Source organism: Chinchilla lanigera, unplaced genomic scaffold (assembly GCF_000276665.1).
Source record: "Chinchilla lanigera isolate Chin_1 unplaced genomic scaffold, ChiLan1.0 scaffold00005, whole genome shotgun sequence".
Taxonomy (NCBI): Eukaryota; Metazoa; Chordata; class Mammalia; order Rodentia; family Chinchillidae; genus Chinchilla; species Chinchilla lanigera.
Genome location: NW_004955406.1, coordinates 14776894 through 14802886, shown reverse-complemented (window position 1 = coordinate 14802886; position 25993 = coordinate 14776894). Strand labels below are relative to the sequence as shown.

Below are 25993 nucleotides of genomic sequence, written 5' to 3'. Positions count from 1 at the left end.
TCTGAGTAAGGCAGCAGAGGCACGATTTCAATGGTAATAATACTTCCCATCTCTCTAAATCTACCGAACAGTGTAAACAGCCAACAGATTGCTTTGGTCAATCAGCCCTCCCAAGTTATTAGCAAGCATATATATCCAACTGCTGCTCATTTCACAGGAGAGAATAAGCCACCAAATTAATAAATCTAAAAAACAAACAAAGAGCAAAAGTGAAAAGTAATTACTTTTATAGCAACAAAATCCACAGTGGTGCATTACCTGTTTATACTCAGCAATGATCGCTGTAGTCTTTTTTATTTCATATTCTGCTTTCTCTAGCTGTTTCCTGAAGACTTCTTTTAACTAGAAAGAAAAACATTAGGTTTCAGGCAAAAATCTTAATAAATTTCTACAAACAAAGAATCAAAATATCATACAGGTACAAACTCTTTCTGATGAATGCGATCATTATGTATATCGAAATGTACCAATAAAATTAATCCAAAAAATAAAAAAAAAATTAAAGAAAAATTTCTACAAACATCTATGTTCAAGTCTTCCTGATTCATAGCCAGTGACAATGGTAACACCCATAACTAAATTATAAATTTTTCTCACTAAAGTTGTATTTTGATAATTTGAAAACCTAATAATTTCCAGAGATGTAAAAATCTTTCCTTTCTGTAAAGTAGAAGATTATACAACTCTATTATAAAACTGTTCATGTTTATTACTTACTTGACAACCATATTGCAAAGAAATGTCCATTCAGAAGCTATCTTTATTATCAAGGAAATACGGCATGGTAAATTTGTTACTCTTGATTCTACACTATAAATGAGTGAAAAAAGCACTTTAGGCCTTTTATTGTCACTGCCATTACTTCTCTGAAGGCAGGGACAGGTGGCTTTGGAGTCAGGAAAAGTGGAAGTAGAGAAGAGTTCTATTTTTTTGGTACAAGGAATCAAACTCAGGACCTTAAGCTTGCCAGGAAGGTGTTGTGCGGCTGTGTTATATGCCTGGCTGGAGAAGAGTCCTTGAGAAGGAGCAGAGATTCTGGGAGAGTTTAGAAGGAGCTAATTTGTTACAGTCCCTGAAGAGCTAAATTATGAGTGCTATTCTTAAAACCACAGATGGTTGTAGCCCAACAGCTCTAGAATTCTTAATATAGATGAAGGTAAGTAATGAACAGGCTCATGGTAACAGATAAAAAAGAAAGAATTTGGGCTGGGGATATAGCTCAGCAGCACAATGCTTGCCTGGCAAGCACAAGGTCGTGAGTACAATTCCTGGTACCAAGAAAAAAAAAAAAAAGAATTCAATTCTGCCAAATTGTTGACTGAACAAAACACAACTCTGGTTTAATCAAATACATAATCAGAATAGAGATGCATTCTCCAAGGCAACATCCCAAATTATTAGCAGGGTATACTCCATACCAGTGAGTTCATAAATTATTACAATTATATTAGACTCCATCATGAGAGGATTTCTAAATTTTTAATACCTGTTACATTCTAAAATTTTAAAAGCTTCTACTGATTCAAAGTAGAGATTCTTCTGATTCAAACTTAGTTGTTTACATAAGCCTCTATTCTCTCTCTTACATAATTTAGGACATAAACAGTAATCTTCCCCTTTCCTGTGATAAGGCCACATTGACTATAGGACAAACTCAGCTGAAATGCTTTGAGTAAGTGTCACTAATTTTCTCTAAGTCACAGCTTTCTCATGTGACAATTGAGGAGAATGATCCCTATTTCACAAAGGTGCCCAAAATAGGTTGGAGGGAGGGAAAATGTAAAATATCTTGCAGTGTTCCTGCCACATACATCCCAGTATAAAATGCCATCCTTCCCAGTTCAGTTTTCAGTTACCCAGAGGCTGGTGTGTGTCTACGGAACAGTGGGGCAGGGGCAGCATGGGTGAGATTAATCTGCCAATAGCTTCTTCTTCACCTAAAGTACTAAAGTGGCCTAAGGAAATCCAGGGGTAAAGGAAAAAAAAATCCCATCAAGAGGCCTACAGAAGCCATAAACTGGATAATCAGTCCTTCCAAAATTTTTGAGGTTAAAAAAAATGCTTGGGCCACACTAAATGTCGAAGACTCATTTTAACATATTCTAACAAGGAAAAAAAAAATCACAGAACACTTTTTATAAATCTTAGAGGGTGTTAAATGACACATCTCTCTACGTGTAATTTCACTGAAACATTTTTTCTGGTTACTTGGATGAAGGTCTTTGAAGTGCTTTATAGTCTGTTTTATATTTAGCATTACTGCTGCCTCGAAATGGAACTAATTGTGATTTAAGAAGTTTCCTCACGTCTAAGTTAGAGATATTAGTAAAAGTCACACAAGCTCTTGGCAGCAGACTTCAAGGGTCTGTGAGGAAACTCTAACCCACAATAATCTCCAGCCCCCTGGCAGGGACAGGGGGCGGGATCCCGGCCAAGCAGCGTCTCTCGCTGGGGGAAGCAGGAAGCTCGCACTCCTCTGTGCCATCCTGCATTCCTGTGATGGTGCTGGCTTCGGGCAGAGGCAGGCCAGCTTCCCACATCCCAGGCAGAGGGCAGGACACTGGTTCCCCAAGGGTTTATGCTCCCCCAGGGAAGGGGCTCAACAGCGCTGCCAGGGAAGCTGGCCCCCTCTTCTAAGGCGGAATGAGGAAGATGGAGCATGACTGACTCGAGTGGCGGTCCCGTGGTGGCCCCGTGGCGGCCGCAGAAGCCCACTGCTGGCTCTGTTTCCATGCTCATCAACGACTATCTTGGAGACAGGATGTGGAATTTCCGGATTCGTCAATGCTCTTGGATTGTAAAGCTAAATTACTAAACTTAGTGTGAACTCAACACTCTTGCTAAACATTTCAGGGAAGGCAAATTCCTAAGAGCTGCCCAAGGGGAGACATACTGCCTCTTCTAACACCCTTCAGAAAAAAAGTCAAACCTCAACTCCTTATATTCACTGTGTCAACATGGTCCTTGACTTGGCTTCTTTTTGTATTTTTTGTTTTTTGGCTTTTTTTGGTACCGGCAATTGAACTCAGGACCTTGCGCTTGCCAGGCAGGCGCTTGTGTCGCTGGCCCCCTTGACTTGGAATAAATTTAATTTCACTCCTTTTTAACAGTCTTAACTTCCTCTCCTTCTTCCAGTGAGAGGAAGTCCACCTGTGCCTTTACCTGTGTAGTCTCTTCTTCCTGCTTCCTCTTCTCCTCCTCCGTCTCCACCAGCCTCTGCTTGGTCAGGAGGAGCTCCTTATTGAGCACATCCGCCTTGTCTTCTGCCTGCAAGTCAGGGCACATCACAGCCATGAGGAACGTAAAGGACGTGTGTGCTGCCTCCAAACCCGGCCTCTATTCAGCATTTGTACCTACAGAAAGCCTTTCCAGCTTGCCCAGGAGACAGACGCTTCTCTGGCCAACTATGCACCCAGCGCTTAGCACACAAGCTCTTCCTGCTCCTTACAATAATACTCATTTTCTAGATAGTGACAGTGAGGTTGAGAGAGATCAGATACACTGTTTTGGGTCTCACATCTAATATCAGAGTCACGACCTGCATTCAGATTTGACTAATACCAAGTCCAGGCTCTTTCTAAACACTTCTCACACATTTCCAGAGGTCATGACAACATTCACTCTGTGGAGATAGATCTGCGGAGGAGATAGGAGCCCCATCAAGGAGCTTCTAACTGGTGGTGCTGTGGGCAGGAATCAGAGGGGACAAGTGGAGGGCTGACCCACAGGCAGTAGCTAGGTGAGAAAACTCTGACTTGCTGAGGTAAACCGGTCACATGGCCTCTCACACAGATCAGTGAGTACAATAACGAGAAATTAAAACCAAAAACATGTGCTAGAGAGACCCATGGGGGAAACTAAGTACAGAACACGAACCCAGACAGGAAAGTGCTCTAGAATGGCCAGGAAGAGCTTGGAGAGATCCCTCTAATTTTGTCCAAAGGCAGAACTGGAATAAATACTATTTAACACAGAGCCAAAATTACCTACAAAAGCACTGTGTGTATATTTGACTTAGTTAACATTGTCTACTCTTTTCCTTTTTCTTTTTTTGTAGTACCGGCACTTGAATACAGGGTCTTAGTACTGAGCTATATCCCTGGTCCTTTTGAATTTTTCTTTTGTTTTAACTTTGAGACAGGGTCTTGCTAAGTCATCTAGGCAGGCTCGAACTTGTGATCCTCCTGCCTCAGTGCCAGGAATCCAGGCATCACACATGGCTAACACTGTCTACTTATACTCCGGGGTCCTCTCCTCCTTTCAGTTTGAGCTTCATGTTCACATGGCAGTGAAGCAAAAGCTGAGCTCTGCCCCACTCACTGCTATCTAAAGCAGCGCTGTTGTTTACATCTGTCCGGTGTCCCTTGGTAGCGCTGTAATGATAGGTTACATATGTGACTTATTTGCCTTGCTCTGTAGACTTTAAGCTCCAGAGGAACCACATCTCTTCTGCTAGTCACTCTGGATGTGGTTCTCTAAGTCACTGCAGGAGCAGACTGTGTGCTGTGGAGGTGGCAGAGGGAAAAAACCCTGCAGCAGAGGAAAGATAGCTATATGAAGAAACTATTCCTGGCTGACAGCGGTCAAATATATCCAAGTGATCACGCAAATGGTCCAGGTATCCCTGGCTTTCTTCCGCCGTATCTCCCACGCATCCAGATGCCAGGCCAGCGCAGTCTGCTGGATGCCGCAGGCAGCTGTAGCCCAGCCTCTCTGTTCCCACTGCCGCCCAACTCCTCTGAGCCCACAGTCCAGTGGCCACAGCTGTTCTTAGAGCATTTGGAACTACTGGACAGTTTAGGTGAAGGAGCCCCTCAGAAGTCTGAAAGACTCTAAGATTTGTTCTGACGCATTAAATTTTAGGAGGGAAAATCTAAACAGCAAATGGACACGCTAAATTAGAGGCAGACCTAAAAACTGCAACTTGTAAGTCATGCAAATTAGTCTTCATATATTGTAGGGCATCTGCTATTGACTACAGAAGCTCAAAACTGAATTCTAGAGTGGCAAGCTGGATGACTCAGGTTACTCTCAAAGCAGGGAGATCCTCCCAAAGTCTCTGGTGGATGGTCACAGAGTGGTGTGTTAAGCTGCTGCACTGATCATGTCAATGTTCTTAAACCTCCACCTAGTCTGCTCTCCTATAACTCCAACTCACTGGTTCAGGTCTCACCCCAGAACCTCTGAGGCCTATCAATAAAAAAGGCTGCAACTAAACCTCCTCTTACTGTCCCCCCAGCAATTCCCACTTCGAAAGAGAATTACCTTTTATTGCACACATTGTGACACTCTAAAATAAATGTTTTTGTAAGTTTGATCTCTTGAAGAGAGATTCATCCAAAATTTAATCCTTTGGGAAACTTGAATAGTCAGTGCTATATGACTTCAGGAAAAGCTACTTGAATCCTGCTGTTTTATAATTTTGGAAACCTCTGTAAGTGGGAAAAAAACACTTCCCCAAGAAATTATTTAGAAACACCTACATATTTATGCTGAAGACCTTATTTGTTTTATTTGCAAGTTTTTTGCTCAGTAGTCTTTGTTAGGTCAAGATGAGGCAACCTTACTTATTTCTCTTATTATCATATCTACCATCTGGAGCAACTGTTGTGGTCTTAGTAGTACAGGGGACAAACAGCACAATTTGCCAGGAAGCTTCTCCCTAAGTTTCTCCTGTAGGTTAAATTGTAAAGTAGGAGCAATTGTCCTGCTCATCAAAATAGACAGTAATCTGATCTGAAATAACTTAGCTCTCCTTATAAAAATAGGCTTCTGGGTCTTTGTACAACCAACCATTATCTCTAATTTAAACCAAAATTATCCTTAGTGTTCAATGAACATAATGTTAAATAGTAGTTATTCCAATTCTGCCTTTGGACAAAATTTATCACACTTTCACCATGATAGTAAGACTCAGCAGAACACTTCATTATGAAGTTTTTTAATCACTTATGAACATCTTGTCATATCTTACTATTTCTGAAAGTTCTGACTATACCCTAAGGTAACAGAAATAGATGAGAGAAACAAGCACTACAAAATCAACAGGAATCAACTGACAACCCAATCACAAGCTCTAACATCAGAGATGAAGAGCTTTCAGGAACGATTCCAAAAAGCACTAACCAAGACAGTGCTCAATTTAAAACAAAACAAAATAATGTACAACTTATTAGTTTCTAGTCTAGCATGGAACTTGCTGTGGTTAAAAGGAACACACAGTCTCTAGTGACACGCTCTTTGTGTCTTTTTTGTTCCTTGAGAACAAGGAAAGACAAGGGCTGAAAGCAGGTAGCAACAGAAACTGAAACGGAGATATATCTTTCTTCCTTTCTAATCCCTGAAACACCCCTATTTGCAGTTAGAAGGCGCTTTCTGTCAGAGAACCTGAAGGCTCTTCAGTCCCCTTGAGGCCTGAAGCCAGCACTGTAATTACAAGGATGAGAAAAGACACCTAACTGCCTTATCAGTGTTGGTTTACTTTCCATAGTCTCACATGTAGCCTGCTCTCGTGTTCGTCTAATGTTCGCAGAAGCTTTGCTATTTTGATTAAGAGATCTGATTTTAATAAACTGGTAAAGAAAAGGTACAGGGCAGGGCTGGGCTTTCACTCAGGCTGATGCCCTTCCAGAGGGCAGGACACTTAAACTGCAAGGAAGACTGTGTCCCTGCGGAGGCAGAAACTACAAAACAGACTTTAGGAGGAGATAGGCATGAAATAGCAACTTTTAATCTTTCATCTGCATAATTAGGTCCAAAAAGCAAGATCTAGGTCTTATTACTTTTTTTTTGAGAGAGAGAGAGGTAAAGGCAGGAGAGATGAGGGAGGAGAGAGGAGAAGAGAAGGAGGATGGAGGGAGAAGGAAGGAGGACAGGGGAAGAGAGGAGAGGGAAAGCAGGGACAGAAGGCTGAAGGAAGTTTCTCTACAGCTGATCTCATACCCCCACCATGAGATATCTGGGTTACTACACTAAGTAGCCACTATTCAGGAGTACCCTCTACTAGCAGTCATTTTAGACTGACCTACAACAAGAATTCTCTTGGAGGTGAAATGCTTTTTTAAGAATGTATGTTTGGGTTGGAGATATAGCCTGGCAAGCATAAGGTCCTGAGTTTGGTTCCCAGTGTAAAAAAGTAGTATTTTGGGGGCTAGGGATTTAGCTCAGCGGCAAAGTGCCTGTCTGGTAAGCGCCAGGTCGTGAGTTCGGTTCCTGGTACCGGAGGAAAAAAAAAAAAAAAAAAAAAAAAGTAGTATTTTTTTCTGATTATTAATTTATGCATATTATATGTAAGAACAAAAAATTATTTCAAAAGATATTTAACAGGTGTACTATCATTCTCCCTTACTATTGGACATGCACATTATTTCTACTTTTTATTCTTACAAATAGCACTGCAGTAAACAATTCTGTATATGCATTTTCTACTAAGTATTTTTTTTAAGAGTAGCTTTCCTAGTCAGCATACAGAGATGTCAGTTTCCTCATTTCTAAAATGGGGTATTTAAAATAATACTTGTTTTATGGAATTAGGAAGAGACAATAAGAAAATGCTTATAAGTTACTATGTTTGGTGACTATCCCATAGTAATCACATGGCAAAAATTTAATATATTTATATGCTGAAACCTTATGCAGGCTTAATACATACAGTATGTCTCCCCCACCCTCTGGTTTTTGGAGACAGGGTCTTCCTACGTCATCCAGGCTGCCTTGAACTCATAAAATCCCACTGCCTCAGCCTCTCAAGTGCTGGAATTACATGCACCACCAGGCTCACCTTCCCAGAGAAGTTGCACCCTTTCTTCACTGCACCCCGAGTCCCACTGTCTACACTTTTTCATTTAGTCAGTGACCTGATGGAAATTATTAGTAGACAAAAGATTCAAAATGTCAGAATCAGTTATGGGTCAAACAGTTTTGAAAGCTCATATGTAACAAAGAGCTGTACTTTCAATAGCACTGACTGTCTGATCTCGTTGAGTTTGGCCCTGTCTGAATGGAGATCATTCTACCTTTTTTGGTTCTGGCACTCAAAGCCACACTTTCTCACACTACTTCTCTCAACTTCCAAATGGGCTGGTTGGATGGGGTTTGTGGTTTAAAGGACCAATTTTTTTTTTAATGGGCTGTTTTTCCTGCCTCCCGCATCCTGTGTCCCAAACACCACAGTTTTTTTTTTTTTTTTTTTTAATCACCTCAAAGTCCACTTAGGGGCTGGAGGGACAGCTCAGCAGCAGAGCACCTGCCTAGCATGCATGAGGCCCTGGGTTCAATCTCTAGCACAGCAAGTGGGGGGGTGGGGGGTGGAAGTGGTTAAATTCCATTTTGAGCTCATTCCCTCAGCTTCCTCCTCTCCCTCTTAGCCTTACTTTCCTTAACACTTGGGTCTTATCTCTCACAACACTGTGGTTAAAACTCTTGAGCTACTTATGTAAGAGGAAAAGAAGTTGTGGCCCAGGCGATTTTTAGCTATCCTTCCATTTCAAACACATATGCAGATCTATGATACTAGTGGGTTTGTATTTTAAATACTGTCAGTGCACAATTACAGGATAGGTAATGATTCTTTCTTTCAGACTCAACAGTGTGGGTTTCAGTTTTTCTAACCCTGCACCATCTGTTAGGAATATTTACTGTTCAGAAGTCAGAAAATAGGGTAATAATTTCATATCTACACAAAACGGCTTCCACCTTGCGTCATCTCTGAAAATAACAGCAGTAGAAAACAGGAAGTCCTGGGACTGTCAGCACTTTCAGAAGAGTAAGGAAGCTAAACAATTTAAGGTCTTCCTAGCAGTAACCAACATTTATTGAACACATACTATTTAAAAGTACTTTTTTTTGGTTTTTCTCCGGTACCGGGAACCAAACTCACGACCTTGCGCTTGCCAGGCAGGCGCTTTGCCACTGAGCTAAATCCCCAGCCCCTGAACACATACTATTGAAGGGCTTTAATTCTTACCTCTCCCTATAAGAGAGATACTTTATCTACGAAGGTAAAGAACTGCCTGGGGTCATTCAGTTAGTAAGTGCTTGGTGCCAAGATTCACATTCAGGCAGTCTGGTTCTTAGCCACTAAAATGCCTGTCAACCCAACAATCCAGCTCTTAACATACGTACTTCACAAAAAACTTCACATTCATTATAGATGAGAATTTCTACTGGAAGAAAAAGTAAGGTGCCTCCAAATGTCCGAGTAGCATTAGTAACTCCTGGGTGACTAACATTCTTAGGTGATCATGCTGGCAGTCCTTGGTTTAAGAAAAGTACTGATAGAAGAAACATCAGTGAAAATTAGAGGCACAAGACAATATGTCATGCGTGCTATTTGGAAATGACCCAAACTGTTCTCAAAGGCTTCACTTTCCAGTCTTTCCAATTTGCATGAGATCGGGGTGGAGCTCCTCCCATCTGCCACCCACTCACTCAGCAATCAAGCAGGAGCCAGGGGGTTGTGAGAGAGAGCAACTTGGTCCCTGCCCTCCAGAAGTCATCACTCTACCTAGCGAAGTACAATTTTACCTGATCCAAGTCATTCCGCAGAGCAATCTTGCTGGTTACAAGCTCATGGGCAAGGTCGTCGTTCTCTTGCTCCAGTCTCATGCTGGCCTCCTGCAATCTCCTGTTCTCCCTCTGTAGAAAAAGAGCAAGGGCCAGTGGTGGCTGTTAGTATCCGCACATACAGTGCAAACAAAGGAACTAATGGGAAAAACAAGCAACAGCAACAAAGTGAACTTTCGTAGGTGTAAAAAGGAGAAGGCGCAAGTGGCACAGGAAGGCAGGATTGCTGTCTGGGAAACAACAGTGAGTTTAGCCAGCAGTGCGGATGCGGCACTTTACCCAGAAGACTAAACAATGGTCCCTCAAACTCTCCAGATAGAACTTAATTATAAAAAGTGAACCACGAGAGCACAGTTTGCAGCCAGACTCCCAATCCCATGAGGTTTTCATAGAGACCTAGAACACAGACACAAGCAATTCTTTGTTTGAAACATGCACGGGAGCTCCACCCCTGACTGCAAGAGAAATTGTAAGACACAGTAGGGATGAACTGGACATTTCATCAAACTGTTTTTCCAGGACCAGGGTTTGCATTGACGAAGACTATTTAAGAACACTCTAAATTGGGTCAAGATATGTGGGTTCATGATCTTGCTATCAGCTAATTTTCAAAAATTCTTTGAGTACGAATATTTACTTTTCTGAAAACATTTTTGTGTAAGAGCCGTAGTACCTATAATAAATTTCTACATGTTTGCTTTATTTTCTTTAAACTTTGGATAAAAAGATTCTGGGTAATAAAAATTACTGAGGTGTCTTTTTTTCCATACCCTTGAACTCCCAGAAAAGAAAATCTGCAACAAAATCACGTGATGAAAGTATCAAGTGACTGGGGCTGGGGATTTAGCTCAGCGACAAAAGCGCCTGCCTGGCAAGCGCAAGGTCGTGAGTTCGGTTCCCGGTACCGGAGAAAAACCAAAAAAACACAAACGAAAGTATCAAGTGACTAACTCTTATCTTACTAAGCAAAGTCTCCCCTTAAGTAGCCATTATGAACTTGGTATGTTTACATTTATTTTCCGAATAGCAATTTGGTGTCTTCCAGTCCAAAGTATCGAAACCGCTGTCTTTCCTACTGTTGACAGTGATAAGAGATTCCAGAGAACTGACAGGAAAGACTTCACGTGATGATGCCCTGCTGGTTTTAGGCGTAAGCTCTTGTTTTTCTGTAAGGCTGGCAAAACCAAAGGACAGATAGAAAAGAAGACAGAAGACAAATCATGTTCTGGAAGATAGTGTATCACAGCATACTGGTGGGGGTGGTGCGAAGTTAATTTTATCTGTGTTTCTGAACCTAATTCGTCTTGTCCTTTTTGCTGTTTTCGTTTTTAAAGGAAGACTAAAAACAGACAGTAAGGGGAAAGGCTGAGGTTCTCCTGGGGCAGAGGACTCAGAAACAGGGATGGCTGCGGAGAAGTTAAAGGATAAACCTCTACCTTGACTATCTTCTGTGTGTGTGTGTAACCTGGCATAGTTGGAGGATCTCAAAAATTCTTTAGAAAGATATCTACTAAAAAAATAACCTATCACTTAAATATATTCAGATAAATTCATGGCAGAATTCTGCATAATAATAAAATATTAGAAAAAATAATAACAGGAAATACACTATCTTGTAGGCAAAAATGATATAACTGCAAAATCCCATTTTTATAACACTATATACAAACAGGATGGGCAGTGGATCATTTTTGATATTGTCCACATCCTTTCAAAGTGTTTCTAAGTTATTTCCACTGAATATACATTTGTAACAGGATTTTTTGAAAGTTTTGCTTAAAAACAGGCAGCTTAGAATTTCTATTCACTGAGAGGAATAAGGTACTGAAATGAGAAAAAAAAAAAATTAAGTCCACTCCGGATAGTCCACATTCTACACAAAACCACTGTGGATCACTCTTTGTGACAGGCTCAATGTGACCTCTGGAAAGCGCTGCCTTGCAAGGACTCTCTCCTTAGATTCTCTGAGGAGATGCCACACACATCTCTGCAGTCAACCTGTACTCATCCGATTCTGTCTGTTCCCTCAATTTACACAAGTTCTGCCCTCCCACAGAAGCATAATACATGTGCGAACTAGGCCAGAGCTTCTACAGTTAACCTTAGGATCTTTGCAAAAGGAGCCCACTTTCTGGCAAGGGCTGGAGTTTTTATTTCTGATACAACTATCAGTTTTTATTTCTGATACAACTATTACTTCTTTTCATGGAAAGAACTTATATACTTATAGAAAATTTAGATTTAAAAAAGAAAAAGGAGGGGCTGGGGATTTAGCTCAGCGGCACAGTGCCTGCCTGGCAAGCCCAAGGTTGTGAGTTCGATTCCTGGTACCGGAAAAAAAAAAACAAATAAAAGGTTTCAGAAATTTTTTCAATAAATTTTCTCCTTGCCAGGAAAGAACAGCAACACCTCACACAATTTCAACACAACCTACTTCACAATGCACATGCTTAGGTGGGGAAGAGATCTTTCCCATTTCTTGATAAATCCTTTCAAGACACCAAGATAAGCCTACTTCAATACCTTATCCTGAGTGAAGGGTCCAATTTCTACTGAAATCACTCAAAGAACTACATGGTACAAATTGCTTCTGTAGCTATTATTTACATTACATTAATTTGGCAGAAGTAAAAATGTCATAGCTACCAGTTTTTCAGGTTACAGTTACCTGTTTAGAATTGCATCACAATAACCGCCAGGTAAAGGCATATGATGTTGGTGGAAAAGTATTTTATTAAAGTATTTTATTAAAGTACTTAAAAACCTTACTAGGCAGCTACTCCACTACTGACTAAAGACAAATGTCTGATGGATGATATGCTAAAGACATGAGTGAACTCAGCTGAAATTCCGACTAACTTCTCATTGCAGTGATTGCTACAGCCTAAACCCTACAGAGACCCTACAGAGACACACATATAAAGGGGTAGGGCTGTAGCTGGGGAGAAACTGGGGAGAAACCGAGTGTCTGAGGAGGCCTCAAAAGCAGAAAGCCTAGGGGGTGCAACTACTGGCTTTTGCTTTAGCAAGAAGCTTCAGTTTGGTGTCTGCAAAGCAAGCCGCACAGTGGGAAGTGTCAGACTCCTGCTCTGCACTCACAGACAAGTGGGAAAGCAAGCTTCAGGGCCAAAAATGCAGTATCGTCCTCCAAAGTATACGCCTGAGGGTGTCAATGTGTACTCGCAAGTCTTCCAGTGCCACTGGGTAACACTGAGTGTCACAGTGAGACGCTGATACTGAGATGGAGACTTCCTATGAAGACTTGCCCCGTAAAGACCAAGAGTTAACAGAGCACACATTACTTAGCTGTTCTTCCCAGCCCTTCCCCAGGAGCTGGAACTCTTTTCAGAACTGACTGATTTAAGAAAAGTTTGCCTTTGCATTGGAATGGAGAAGGAGGTTGGATTTGATGGCCTGGAAAAGGTAGTAGCCTTGTTTGGTTTGGTTTGAAATGCTGGCAAGGTCTGCCCACGGGACAGACTTTAAGTCGGCCCGATAACCTCAGTCTGCCCAGAGATAGCCACATGCTGTAAATTTGCAAAAGCAGATGTGCTGAATGCTCAGAGCCTGTAAACAAAACTGGCAGATTGCTTCCTATGCCTTTCAGAAAACATTATAGAACACATTGGTTACATAACCCTTATACCTCACACTGTACAGACTGAAACACACTCCATCTCACACAGTTGGCACCATTTGAACAAAAAGCAGACAACAACTTTCCTCATTACTTCCTTCCCCTCTTCCATAGAAGATGGACTGCTGGGAAAGTTTGGTTAGTAACTTTTGGGAGGAGGATACTGCATTTTTCAAAGAGACAGACGCTGATACAGACATACATAGATTAAAAACTTACCTCTTCAAAAGTCATAGACCAACTACCGTTTTCAACCATAGGTACAAAGACAATTGAAAAAAAAAAGGAATATCCAATGAAATTGTACATCTACTAATACATTTAAGAAATGGCAATAACAAAAATAGGCACTTGTTAATGCTGTTTTTCTGTTCGGTTTTTTCCTTAGAGTGTCATATGCTCTAAGTTCTCTCTGTGACTCCAATTATTCAAGGCAAGTAAGTATACTTGAGGCAGGCAGTGGGCAAGTCTCAACTCAGGAAGACTTGTACTTAAAAACTCCTCCCTCCCCACACTGCTATTTGCAGTTTGCATGACTTATGAAAATGCTGCCTTTGGAACTATTAGCAACTACGGCGGGAGCTGTTTATGCTGTGTTATTAAAGCCGAGTGGAAGGAACTTTCTTGTATGACAAGACCAGAAGCTTTGCAAAATAGTTCTTTAGGCAAAAGAATGAAGTTGTTGAGCGAGGGAATGTGAAAGGAAAACTGTTCCCACTTCTCACTGGCTTCTCAGGGCTGGAGTCTGGGTGAAGCAATCCAAGGGATAGAGAATGTCATTTATTCCAAGATGAGAAACCAGAGAAATGTGAACTGGCAATTAAAAGGAAATTAGCTGAGCTTTCTGGGAAAAACTCATGGGGAAGGAGGTGGCTACATAAACCCTACTAAATATTTGGGTGTGTTGTCTGCTGCTATGACGAATTCTTGGCACATGTTTTTAAAGACTTTTAAGGGTCAGGAAAAATGTGTTGTTAAAAGATCCAACACAGTGTCATTAGCAACAACACATCCAATTCTTTCCTTTAAAAAAAAATTTAGAAGAGTTGGCAACCATCATATTTAAATTTCCAGCAGTTTTTTGAAATACAAAGGTAAGTGCCTATATATGTTTAAATGTCTATTTCATCTGTAAATGAAGGTTTAAGAAAGTATGGATATTTTAAACTGCTCTATGTCTTCCTCCTTTCCTCACTGGATCCAGTTTTATCTCCCTGTTGGAAATGTTAAATGTTTTAAATGTCAAACTAAAAACATAATTTTGTCAGTAATAATTGACAGTTGGCAAACCAGACTGCGTTTCTTTTAGCATTTAAAAAAAAAATCCTGCATTATATTCTAGCACAGGGGTCAGCAAATCTTCAATGTAAACAGCCAAATAGTAAATATTTTGGGTTGTGCAAGCCACACATCTATGCTGAGATTACTCACCTCTGCCACTGTCATGCAAAAGCAGCCACACACAGTAAGTAAACAAAAAAGTGTGGCTGTGTTCCAATAAAACATTATTTACAAAAACCGGTAGTGAGTCCAACCCGGCCCACGGGCCTTCATGTGTGAATCTCTGTTCTACCTGTGCACACAGGTTAGATTTTCATAAAGCAAATGGGTCACAGAAGATGTAGAACCATATTAGCGTCACATGATTTCCTCAAGAAACAGGAAACAAAACTTTCTCAAAACTAAAGGACTGGAGAATTCTGAAGATCATCCATAAACATACTTTGAAATTCTTTCTGCGTATGCTTCCCCCGCATGTTAAGTGTAACTGAGTCAGGGAACCAGCATCATCAGAAACCACCTGCTCCTTTTTAGCTACATTGCTTCAGAAGCTTCAAAAGGGCTCAGGCTTGCATTCTTCACCATCCTACAATAATAAATTCACTGTTATCCAAGTCCAAAAGAAAATGGAAGCCTTCTCAAGTTTATCACTATCACAGGCAGACTGAAAAAATCATGTCCATTACTATTCATTCAAAGCATATTATTTCATAAAATAAATATTTCTAAAAGTGAGCAACAGTCTCTGTGATATGAAAAACATATGAAAATGTAAGCTTATTTTCATTGGTGGAACAGCATTTTTCAAATATAGATTCACTTATCTTGACTTCCATGAGTAAGGTAGGCTCAGCGGTGAAGGAAAAAAAGTGCCTCTCCCTTTTTTAATGAGTAAGAAATTTAACACAATGTAAACATGTTCATTAGTCAGTTTTTTAAAAAAAGTGATAGATTCTAATAGATAAGTAAAGATGGAAGATAATACAATTAACCTTTACTTAAAATATTATGCATAATTAAAACTATGCATAATTAAATAGCTTTTAAAAACTATACACAGCAATAGCTACATAAATAAGTATGTGCAAGAAAAACTTGGTGTAAATTTAAACAAATCATTTTCTATTTGGAGTACTTTTTTTTTAAATGCAGCATTAGGGATGGAATCCAGAGCCTTATGTACTAGGCAAGCAGTCTACCAACCCCTAAGTCTCGAATTATATTTCAATTTTTTTTTTTTTTTTTTTTTGAGACAACGTCTCATTAGGTAGTTCAGGCTGGCCTTGAACTAACTATGTAGCCCAGGCTAGCCATCATCTTGCAGCAATCCTCCTGCCTCAACCTCCCAGGTGCTAGGATTAGAGGCATGGGGTATCATGCCTGACTTCATATTTTCATTAAAAAAAATTAAGATTGGGCTGGGCATGGTAGCATATGGTTGTAATCTTAGCACTCAAGAGGCTTAAGCAGGAGGATTGCTGTGAGTCTGAGCCTACCCTGGGCTATAAAATGAGATCAAGGCCAGCTTGAACTATATAGTGAGACCCTGTCCCCAAAAAAAACCAAAGAACCAAAATGATTAAGATAGGCATGATGGCACAGGACAGTAATCCCAGCTTCTTGGGAGACTAAAGCAGGAGAGTCACAAGTTTGAGGCCAACCTGGGGAACTCAGTGAGACCCTTACTCAAAAAAATATGAGTTGGATGTGGTGGTGCATGAGTGTAATACCAGTACCTGGGAGACTGAGGTAGGAGGATCAAAGAGTCTGGACTGTGTAGGGAGTTTCAGATGAGGCTGAACTTAGAGTGACACCCTGTCTAAAAAAATAAGTAAAAAATAAAAAGGGCTGAAGGTTAGCTCAGTAGTAGAGTACTTGCCTGAGTCCCTGGGTTCAACATGGGTACTGTACATACATATATACACACATACCTACCTACCTATCTACATCCATACATAAATACATACATATACACTAGGTTTCACTAACCTCAAGAGAGAAGTTAAACATTCTAAATTTAATTATACTGAACTGGGATAATATATTTCAATAAGAAATTATGTACACAATATGATCTGTACATGAAGCCCAAGAGAATACAAGCATCCCAGATTCTTTCTAGGATTTCCCAATCTGACCTAAAAAGGTCACTTTTATTGTGCTTTGGGAGATTCACTTAATTTAATTAATAAGCAATGTTTTTAAAGGTTTAAATTAATTTATGAAGTAGTTCTTTAATTAAACAAGGAAAGCATCATTCTCCAAAGGTAGATGAAACCTGAAGTTCTTTAAATTGATTACACCACTAGAAACTACTTTGCCCCACAATGAAAACAATTCATTTCTTAAAGACCGAAAATAGTACTTTGATTTCTAAAGTTAGTATCTGCTTGGGTGTTTGATTACCAGTTTTAAAAATGCTCTAGAACAGCTATCTACACCCATGAATGTGTATTTGCTGGGGACTTGCACAACACTGAAAATTAGTTGATGTATTTCTACACCACTTCTCTTCATTTGAAAACAATAATAAATTTACAAACTAAATTATCAGCTTACCTAAAGAATATTATATAAATTTGGTCAGCCCCAAGGTAAGGAGGTTATCAAAAGAGATTTAGAATAAATGCTTTATAATTGTCTCCCAATAAGTTTCCTTTGTGTCTTTCAGTATCATCATGAAATTAAACAGAAAGAGAACACTAAAGGCTACTGGTGGCCATTATGGGGTTCCCTGAGTTTCAAACACAAACAGACTGAGAGCAGGTGGTATAGGCAGTGTGTACATGCATGTTATCTACTCATTTATGTAAATTATCTTTATGTTTATTCTACATACAACATATATTCTACCTAGAAATTAATGCGTGTTATTAGAAATGAGTATGTCACCCACTTGCGCTGGTCTTTCGCCTACACATACGGGCACACACAGGATCAGTGATCAGTAGCTGGCTTGAATTTTGATAGTAGGCAGGTCTCACTCCCCCAAGTATGGATTCTACACCAGTATCTCTGGTGTTGCTCTTGGTTCATGAAAGAAAAATGGTGGGCCAGAGGCCCATCTTCTCGGACCTTTTGCTTGTTTTTTGGGGGTGGGGGAGTGGTTTCATGTACAAACTCAAAATCATGCTTTTAAATGTACACTTCAGTGGTTTCACTATATTCACAGTTATGCAACTATCACCACTGCCTAAATGCACAATATTTTCTCCATGCTTATTGTTTCAAGGTGTAAATTCATACCAACACTATTTTTCCCAGCCTTTGTAGAGATTGGAGTGTGGAGTACAAATGGACATAGTGACAAAACCTGAGAAAGCACATGTTTGCGTACATCATAAAAATCGGCATAAAGTACACGGTTAGACGATACAGCAAAAAGTGTGACTGCTGAGAGCCTCTGTCACATTACTGGGTCTTTAATTCCAACTCTGGCTTTTCTGAAATTGTCCTCTCATCCACCCCTTTTCTTTTTGATACTGGGTCTTGTTATGTTGCCCAGGCTAGTTTTGAACTTGTGAGCTCATGATCATCTTGCCTCAGCTGCCAAGTAGCTGGGACCACAGTGTGTGCCACTCATCTATCTCCCTACATATCCCTTTAATGTCTGCTACCAATCCAAGGGAAACAGCATCAAACTGAAATGTATCTTAGAATACCCTGTACGACATTACTGGGCATTTAAGAAAAATGATCACCACAATGTCCCGAACTCTCTCGCCATATGGCAAGCCAGAGGGTGGGCACACCACTGTAAAGCAGTGTGAGTCCCATAAGGAGGGGTGTTACTGACCGCTGCAATGCCCTCAAAGACTTTCCCCAGTTGTTCATAAACTGGGGTCCCAACCCCAAACCTAGGAATTATAAAGTGCTCATTCCCAGCATAGAGATCTTTTTCTTTTTTTGTCTTTTTTTGGGTCTCGCTATGCAGTTCAGGCTGGCCTTGAGCTCACTTGGTAGCCCAGGCTGGTCTTGAACTGGCAAGAATGCTCCTGCCTCAGCCTCCCGAGTGCTGGGATTACAGACGTGTGCCACCACGCCCAGCGGGATCTTATTCTTGACAAGATTAAATTTAGAAGATCCTTAAAGGTACTTTTAAAGATACTTTACTGCTCTACTTTAAATAATTATAATTGGTTTCTTAAACTAGATATTGATCATGTGAAGGACGAAATCTGTTGACGGTTAGAAACTATGCTGTCAACTATGTTGTCAAACTATGTTGTCCTCTGTCTTGAAAACGTAATTATGACTTCAGGATTGCAACTTTACGAAGTATGTCACCAGGACGAATATCTAGACAGCATTAAAGGGGATAGGAATATTATTTAGGTAATATATGAGAAGCTATTATAGTAATCCAAAAGAAAGAATTATAGAGGGTATCTGATACGTGCAAATAAGAGGTCATAACACTGAACTTAAAAGTAGTATTTGCTTTCAAAACAAAAACAAGGAAGTTTAACTGTATATCCACCAATTAAAAACTATGTTGATAATCTTACATATTATAAGTACTTTAAAAATAATATACATCACATTATTTATTTATACATACCTGCTTTGATATAAAGATGATTTAAGACTCAATAATAGTTTAATCCCTGCCAGGTTTTGAATGTACAAGTTTGGTTTTCATTTCCTTTCTCTCTTATTTGAAAGCACTGTTCACAGATTTTCTTCATAATTATGGTGGCATTGAGAAAATTAGAATGATACAGGAAGGTTTCATTTTAAAACTTTAATAATATTTTACCATTACTAGTTTCAAGCCTTTCTAAACCAATCTGTCATAGGATTTATGTGAAGACTGGACTTACTGAGGGAATAATGAATGTGGGAATTGAGCACCTGCTCATAGCTGTCTACCAAAGCTATTCATAGGATTTTATTATCAGTTCTTAAGCCTTTTCTATAAACAGGAGAAGAAACATATTGACTAAAAATGTTAGAGGATTAAGTAACAATACTCAGGAGAAATATGAGGACAGTCAGGGAATGAAGGCACAGGCCCATACAGGGTTGTATGATTGTAATAATTCTTAGATAACTGAGTAGTAAACTTCATAAACTAACAATAACCAAACTTACTGAACAGGGCTGGGGATTTAGCTCAGCGGCAAAAGCGCCTGCCTGGCAAGCGCAAGGTCTTGAGTTCGGTTCCCGGTACCAGAGAAAAACCAAAAAAAAAAAAAAAAAAAAAACAACAAACTTACTGAACACCAACTATGTGCTAAGTACTTAACATATAGCATCTCTCATCTTCACCATGGTCCACCAAGAAATCATGTATGCTACACATTTTACACATGAGAAACAGGCTCAATATTTAGTCCAAGTTGCTCAACAATGGCACAGATATTAAAACCCCCAACTAGGATTCCATATCCTACTTAGATACATGCTTTAGAGAGCCAGGATCTGAACTCTGGTCTGACTACAAACTCCACCCACACCTTCCATCATGCTCCTCTGTCCACAACCCCTGCTACTCGGTTCTGCAACCAAGTGAAGACACACTGTGTGACTGTGGTGTCCACATCCAGCTCTCTAGCCACACAAAGACAACTCTGGCTACAAAAGTGGAGGTCATCCCACAGTGGTTTCATTATTAATGTCGCAACAGTACTTTTCTTAGCAGGACATTTTGGCACTGGCCGGGTAATGATGTGAAGAGGGCAGGAACCACATTGTATGAGTAAAGAATTAGAGCATGTTGAAGAGAGACAATGACATTTCACATGGAAAAAGTATAGTATTGGCTCCAGGGACCAGGGTTGCTCAGTACCCCTGAAGAGGTCTACCTTCATGAACGGCTCAATTTTTAAAAATACCACAGCTAACTGGGATATTAAAATGGAAATCATTTGAGACTGCAAACTATACACAGACGTCACTGTTCTCCACCAATTTGTGGAAATAAATGTTGCAACAAACACCATCACTGCGCTTGATATACCTTTGTGCCTTTTATTTTTCCTTCTGAGTGAGTTTATATCTTTTAACATTTGCTACAGACAGAGGTAAGTTTGAAACATCCTTGTGTCAGTCTTCAAACAGTTCACCTTCTAAAAGTCTCTGTGGAAGTGATCATGCACAGTTAAAACAGTACTTTGCCATTTTCCTTTTTCTCCTCATTTTTGAAAGTAGAGAGCCACTTTCTTTCCTTTTCCCTCTCTCTCTCTCTCAGCTTCTTATGAAGAGTCCCAGTATAAATGCAACAGCTGGAGTTACCTACAAATACACAAACTGAAAGAAAAGAAATATGATTGGCTGCTTGGGAGTCTGAAATGAAGACACACCCGGACAGTTAGCATGTTCAAACAGCCTCTAAGCCAATCAGAGTAGAACAGAGGAAACTGGACTTGCCACAGATGCTGCTATGGGGTAAAAAAGAGCTTCGCTGACAGGTGCAAAGTGGCTCCCCTACCTTGTATCTATCCATTGGGTCTTCCTGTTGCAGCTGGCTCTCCCGCATGGTCTGATATTCTTTTTCATATTTCTTCAGCTTTTTCGTTGGTACCTGCAGAGTTTAAAGAAGTGTATGATAGATAAGACCGTAAGTTAGGAACATTTTTAAATGTTATTCCCAATTGTGTTTCTAGCATTCTAAAGGAGCATTCCTAACTCAAAGTGAAGAGGGTGAGGGATGTAGATGCTGGCGTAGGGCCTGGCAAACTTTTCCCATCAAGTTCTTAGCACGTATCTTAGACTCTACACTGTCAGGGTCACAATCATTCAACTCTGTTGTTACTGTACAAAAGTTGCCCTATATGATGCATACACAAATGAGTGTGGCAGTGTTCCAATAAAGCTTTATTTACACAAATGCAGTTTACTCATCTCTGTTCAATAATTTGGCTGATACCATGACCTTGTCTTATGTATGTATTTAACAGTGGCATTTATTTTAACTCTCTTTAGGTATAATTCACTCAGTCTTTTATCTTGAAAATAAAAATTATTTTATAGAAATAAACTAAACAATAATAAAATCTGATGCTGAAACTTAAATGCAGTGTACTAAGTGGAACAGCAGAAAATCATCTAAACAATACATATTTTTCTTACTAAAATTATGTCATCCTCAAAAGATAGTAGTTTACTCTTTTCTAAAAAGACTAGAATCTTATAGAATCTTAGAATTTTAACAATAAACAAGCATAGCACAGCATAAAACTCACAGAATGACACTAAATAAACCAGGCTCTGAATGCCCACTATTCGTTTATGAACTGTGTATTATTCATGAACCACAACAAACAAGGAATTTAGTGTTCAGCCTCAGTTTCTTCATCTATAAAATAGCAAGTAAACAAATTTCTACCTCATAATAGTTGTCAGGAGAAATAAGTGACATAACACAGGTAAAGTATCTAAAATAATGTTTGTCTCATGGAAATTTTAAAAAATTTAGAAAAACTATTCAGTCAGAATTAATGTATTAAACCTATTCTGGTCCATATGACAGATGAAGTCTACTTTCAACTTTTCTTTGGACAACTGAAATGATAGAATTCCTTTAAATATAAGAATTTCGCCTAAATGTTTAGATCCCAAAGAAAGAGATTTGAAAAAAACTTTTTTTTAAAAAATTATAAACATGGTATTTTACTGACTTGTTGACAAGTCAGTGAAGGCAAGAATGACCATCAGTCTCAGGATCTACTATGATATGTACCAAAGGATTTTGCCCATTCTAAACCCTCTACTGGCTACATTTCATATTGAATTAAAATATAGTATTTAGGGAAAATATGTAATAAAGATAAAACATATAATCTATACATATATATTGTGAGAACAAGCACACTAGGGAGAGAAGACAAAGGATGAAAAGCTCCCAGCATGAATATGATTATATCATATCATTATTTGAGATATTATCATTATCATATGGTATTATCATATCATTATTTGAGACTATTAAGGATAGTCTCAAATTCTGTGAAATCTAGCCTGAGACTGTTAAAAAACGAGGACACTAGTATCATTTTCCTTCTTGGTCTATGTACTTAGTATTGCCTTCCAGGAGCCCCATGAAATACTGGAATTACCCGCTTCTGACTACAATTGGGAAGTTCCACAGGCTCAATCCAAACCCAACAGAAGGTGTGAACTGTTCAATAGCCACATTACGAGGATATTCAGCGGCTGATGGGGAAATATCTCCCCAGTCAAACAAGAAGTAAAGACATTTTCCAGGGTGGAACTGAACTGCAAACCACTGTTGAACACTGTCATTAGGAACACTAACCCTGGATTGCCCCATCTCCAGAGACCTGCCACAGCACACTGTGACCAACCAGAGTGCAGCAGAAAGGAAGGCACCACCCGCCAACTGTGTGGCTTCACAAATCATTAGATAAACAAGGGAAGTACACAGATCATGTGCTAACAAACCAGCAAGCGTAATCTCCTTGATTTTGATGGTGGCGGCTCAGCGTCCTTTCATCTTCTTTTCTATGTATGTATTAATCATGTATTCAGAAAACCAAAGAAAGCACTGACACAAAAATGGCACTGGAGCAAAAGAGAGCAGGAAAGAAGTCTCAGGGTTTTAAGCTGCGACAAGGAATTTCAAGTACATCTCTGCAAACAGGGGCCAATCTAAAGTGCTGCAGAGAGAGAATCTACTTTACAGCCATTTACTCACCACATCGGAAACATGTTAGTGTTTTACGGCTGGAATACCATACTACTGGGTATGAGGCTGAATGTCAGTCCTGTGCATAAGTATTCTCTGCACAGATCTAAAATGGATCCACTCACTGATGGCTGCATTACATACTGCAAGCTTGTTCCTAAAGAATTCTTTAAAACCTCATTTTTAAAATTCACACTAATTCGGAGATTGTTTCTCACATGTAAAAGAGTTTTCTCTTAACAGTCAAACTTGCTATTTATGTTAATAGCTTTATTTCAAACTGAATTTTTTTAAACAATGGGTTAAACACCCTCAATAAGCTCATCCGTTCCCATCTGGCTGAGATTCTAGGATGTTTGGCTTCATCTTGTTCAGGAAAACAGAGCAGGTTCCCAGGACAATATGTTGCTAGGAAACCTTCCAAGCGTATTTATCTTGTGTTGCGGGGTGACATTGAGCAGCTACCTGTAATTGGCACAGTGTGAAATGGGGAAAAGGGTGAAAGAAGAACAGAAGAGAGTTCATATGAAACTTGTTATTTATGAGGGGATCAAAGAAATTGGATTATCGTAAACACGATCTTTCAGGACAAAATTGTGTTTTCTTTTAGGGAACGGAATACCGAAGTTTGAAACTGTTTTTATTGCAGAAAGCACGTTTTAAAGAAACCCTCTTCAATACTGTTATGTAGTTTTAATTAAAAGAACAAATCCTCAAAAAATCCACAACTGTTTTATGAGTGTAACCAACAGTGAGCACTCATCACTTCAACGTATTTATCAAAAACAACCAAGCAACTAAATAGAAAAAGGAAAAAGAACACCCAACGGAGGCGAGACAACCTTAATGAGTATGGTAGGGATCACTGAAATATCCAGCCAAGGCTTGACATTTTGGACTTGACAACTACATCTTAGGAAGACAGCATTTTAAGACATAACCAGTATTTATACCTTCTAAATCATTTATGATCTTTAGAGATATTTCACAATGGCCCTGACTGTTAAATTTGATCATAACAACCATTTACATGGAATTAGTAAATTTAAGCTGCAGGGGAGGCCACCTATGCTGCAATCCCTTTCACTAGGATGAGGAAGTCAAACAACAGTGACCAGAGAACTCTGGGTGGAGCCAGGGCTGCGGCCAAGCAATCTGGAGGCTGGGCAGGTGCGGCCCCCTCTACCCTCCATGCCACCGCCTCCTTTGCCTTTATACTGGGCATTTTTCAAATGAAATATTTATAGTCTTCAATTTTAGTCATTCGAATTCTACTGTCACAGGGCTGGAGATATAACTCAGCAGCACAGCACCTGCCTAGCAAGCACGAGGTCGTGAGTTCAATTCCTGGTACCCAAAACAAAACAAACAAAACAAAAAAAACCCCCAAGTTCTACTGTCATTATTTTTGCCATATCCAATGACATTTTACTATTTTTCTTTAAGTCAACTTATTTTTTTAAGCCAGGTAAGGTGGTACACACCTGAAATTATAGCACTTTTGGAGACTGAGGCAGGAGGTTTGAAAATTGCCCAGCCTGGGTAACTTAGCAACTGAGTGAAACTTGGCCTTAAAAAAAAAAAAAAAAAAAAAAAAAAGATAAAGGGTTTTGGGATGTAGCTCATTGTGCAGGCCCTGGCTTCAATCCCTAGTAATCCCCCCGAAAAAACAACTTATATTCAACACAAACTATTTTATAAGAAAATAATCAGTTTGGAAATAGCAGTTAATACACAACAATGGTCTCTCAAAGATGTTGCATTTTAATCCCTAGAAACTATGAATGACTTCCTTACATGGCAAAATGGATTTTGCAGGTATGATAAGGTTAAGGACCTTAAGATGGGAAGATAATTTTAGATTACTGGGTGAACCCAACACAATCATTAAAGAGGGCCATGTCTCTAGACTTCAATCAGAGAAAGACGTGTTACTGCAGAAGTGCCAAAGAAATCCCACATTTCTAACTTTGAAGACAGAAGCAGAATTTCCAGAATTAGGGAATGCGAGCATCCTCCAGCACCTGGAAAAGGCAAAGAAATGAGTTCTCTCCAAGAACCTCTGGAAAGGAGTGCGGTCCTAACAACACCTTCATTTTAACCCACTGAAACCTCCCGAACTATAAAATAATAAATTCATGTTCTTTTAGGTATTTAAGTTGCAGTCATTTGTTATGGTAACAATAAGAAACTAAAACAACATACTGGAAATAATATATACTCTTAATAGAGCTATTAAATGCTTACCAAAACAAAGTGTAAACTCCCAATGATGTAGGAGGTAGGGTACGGGAAAGCTGGCTGAGGAAATAAGTAGGGCCTGTAGTTACAAGATGCCAGGACAGCACCAAATAATTCCCAGGACCCCGTATGTGGAACTTCTCACAGGCTCTCAGACATAAGCTACCACCAGGACTTGTTATTTCTTTTATTTTTGCTTTTTATCCTTTCCTCTCTTTGTTTGGCCAGAGTTTACTCTACAGAACTACTTTTCCCATTACCTTCACCTGTAACTTTGCAAATAAACTTTTGGCACTGTTTTTGGCCATTCTCATCCAATTCTACGAGGCAAAAAGGACCTGAAATACTTTTAACTGGTAAGCCATTTTTAAAGAAACTATCCAACAACACCAACACTTTTGCTGAAACAAAATACAAATTCCCTTGCTCTTCATGTTATAACCAACTGTAAATATGTCAGCATAAAATAAACGGTAATTGCTAACCCTCATAAATATCAGAAAACAAACTACATACCAGGAAGCAAAAGATAAAAACCACTCTGCTTCAGCCAATGTACTGACTCACATGGTCTGTTCTGTCCCTCATATTACTTTTTTTTTTTTTTTTTTTTTGTTTTT

The 25993-nt window shown here is 39.5% G+C and overlaps 1 protein-coding gene across 10 annotated transcripts in view; it reads right to left on the bottom strand.

Moving 5' to 3' along the window:
* Nucleotides 1-25993, bottom strand: part of Rabgap1l (RAB GTPase activating protein 1-like) — a 598504-nt gene that overhangs the window by 12166 nt on the left and 560345 nt on the right. For 8 of the 10 annotated variants that reach the window (XM_005374884.2, XM_005374886.2, XM_005374888.2 and 5 more), the window contains 4 exons: nt 20916-21008; nt 9526-9636; nt 3163-3267; nt 259-342 (listed from right to left, as the gene is read on the bottom strand). In XM_005374884.2, the coding sequence (XP_005374941.1) occupies nt 259-342; nt 3163-3267; nt 9526-9636; nt 20916-21008 (393 nt within the window). Of the gene's footprint in view, nt 1-258; nt 343-3162; nt 3268-9525; nt 9637-13420; nt 15686-20433; nt 20735-20915; nt 21009-25993 lie in introns of those variants that run through there. The other 2 variants (XM_005374892.1, XM_005374887.2) reach the window with 2 other exon arrangements.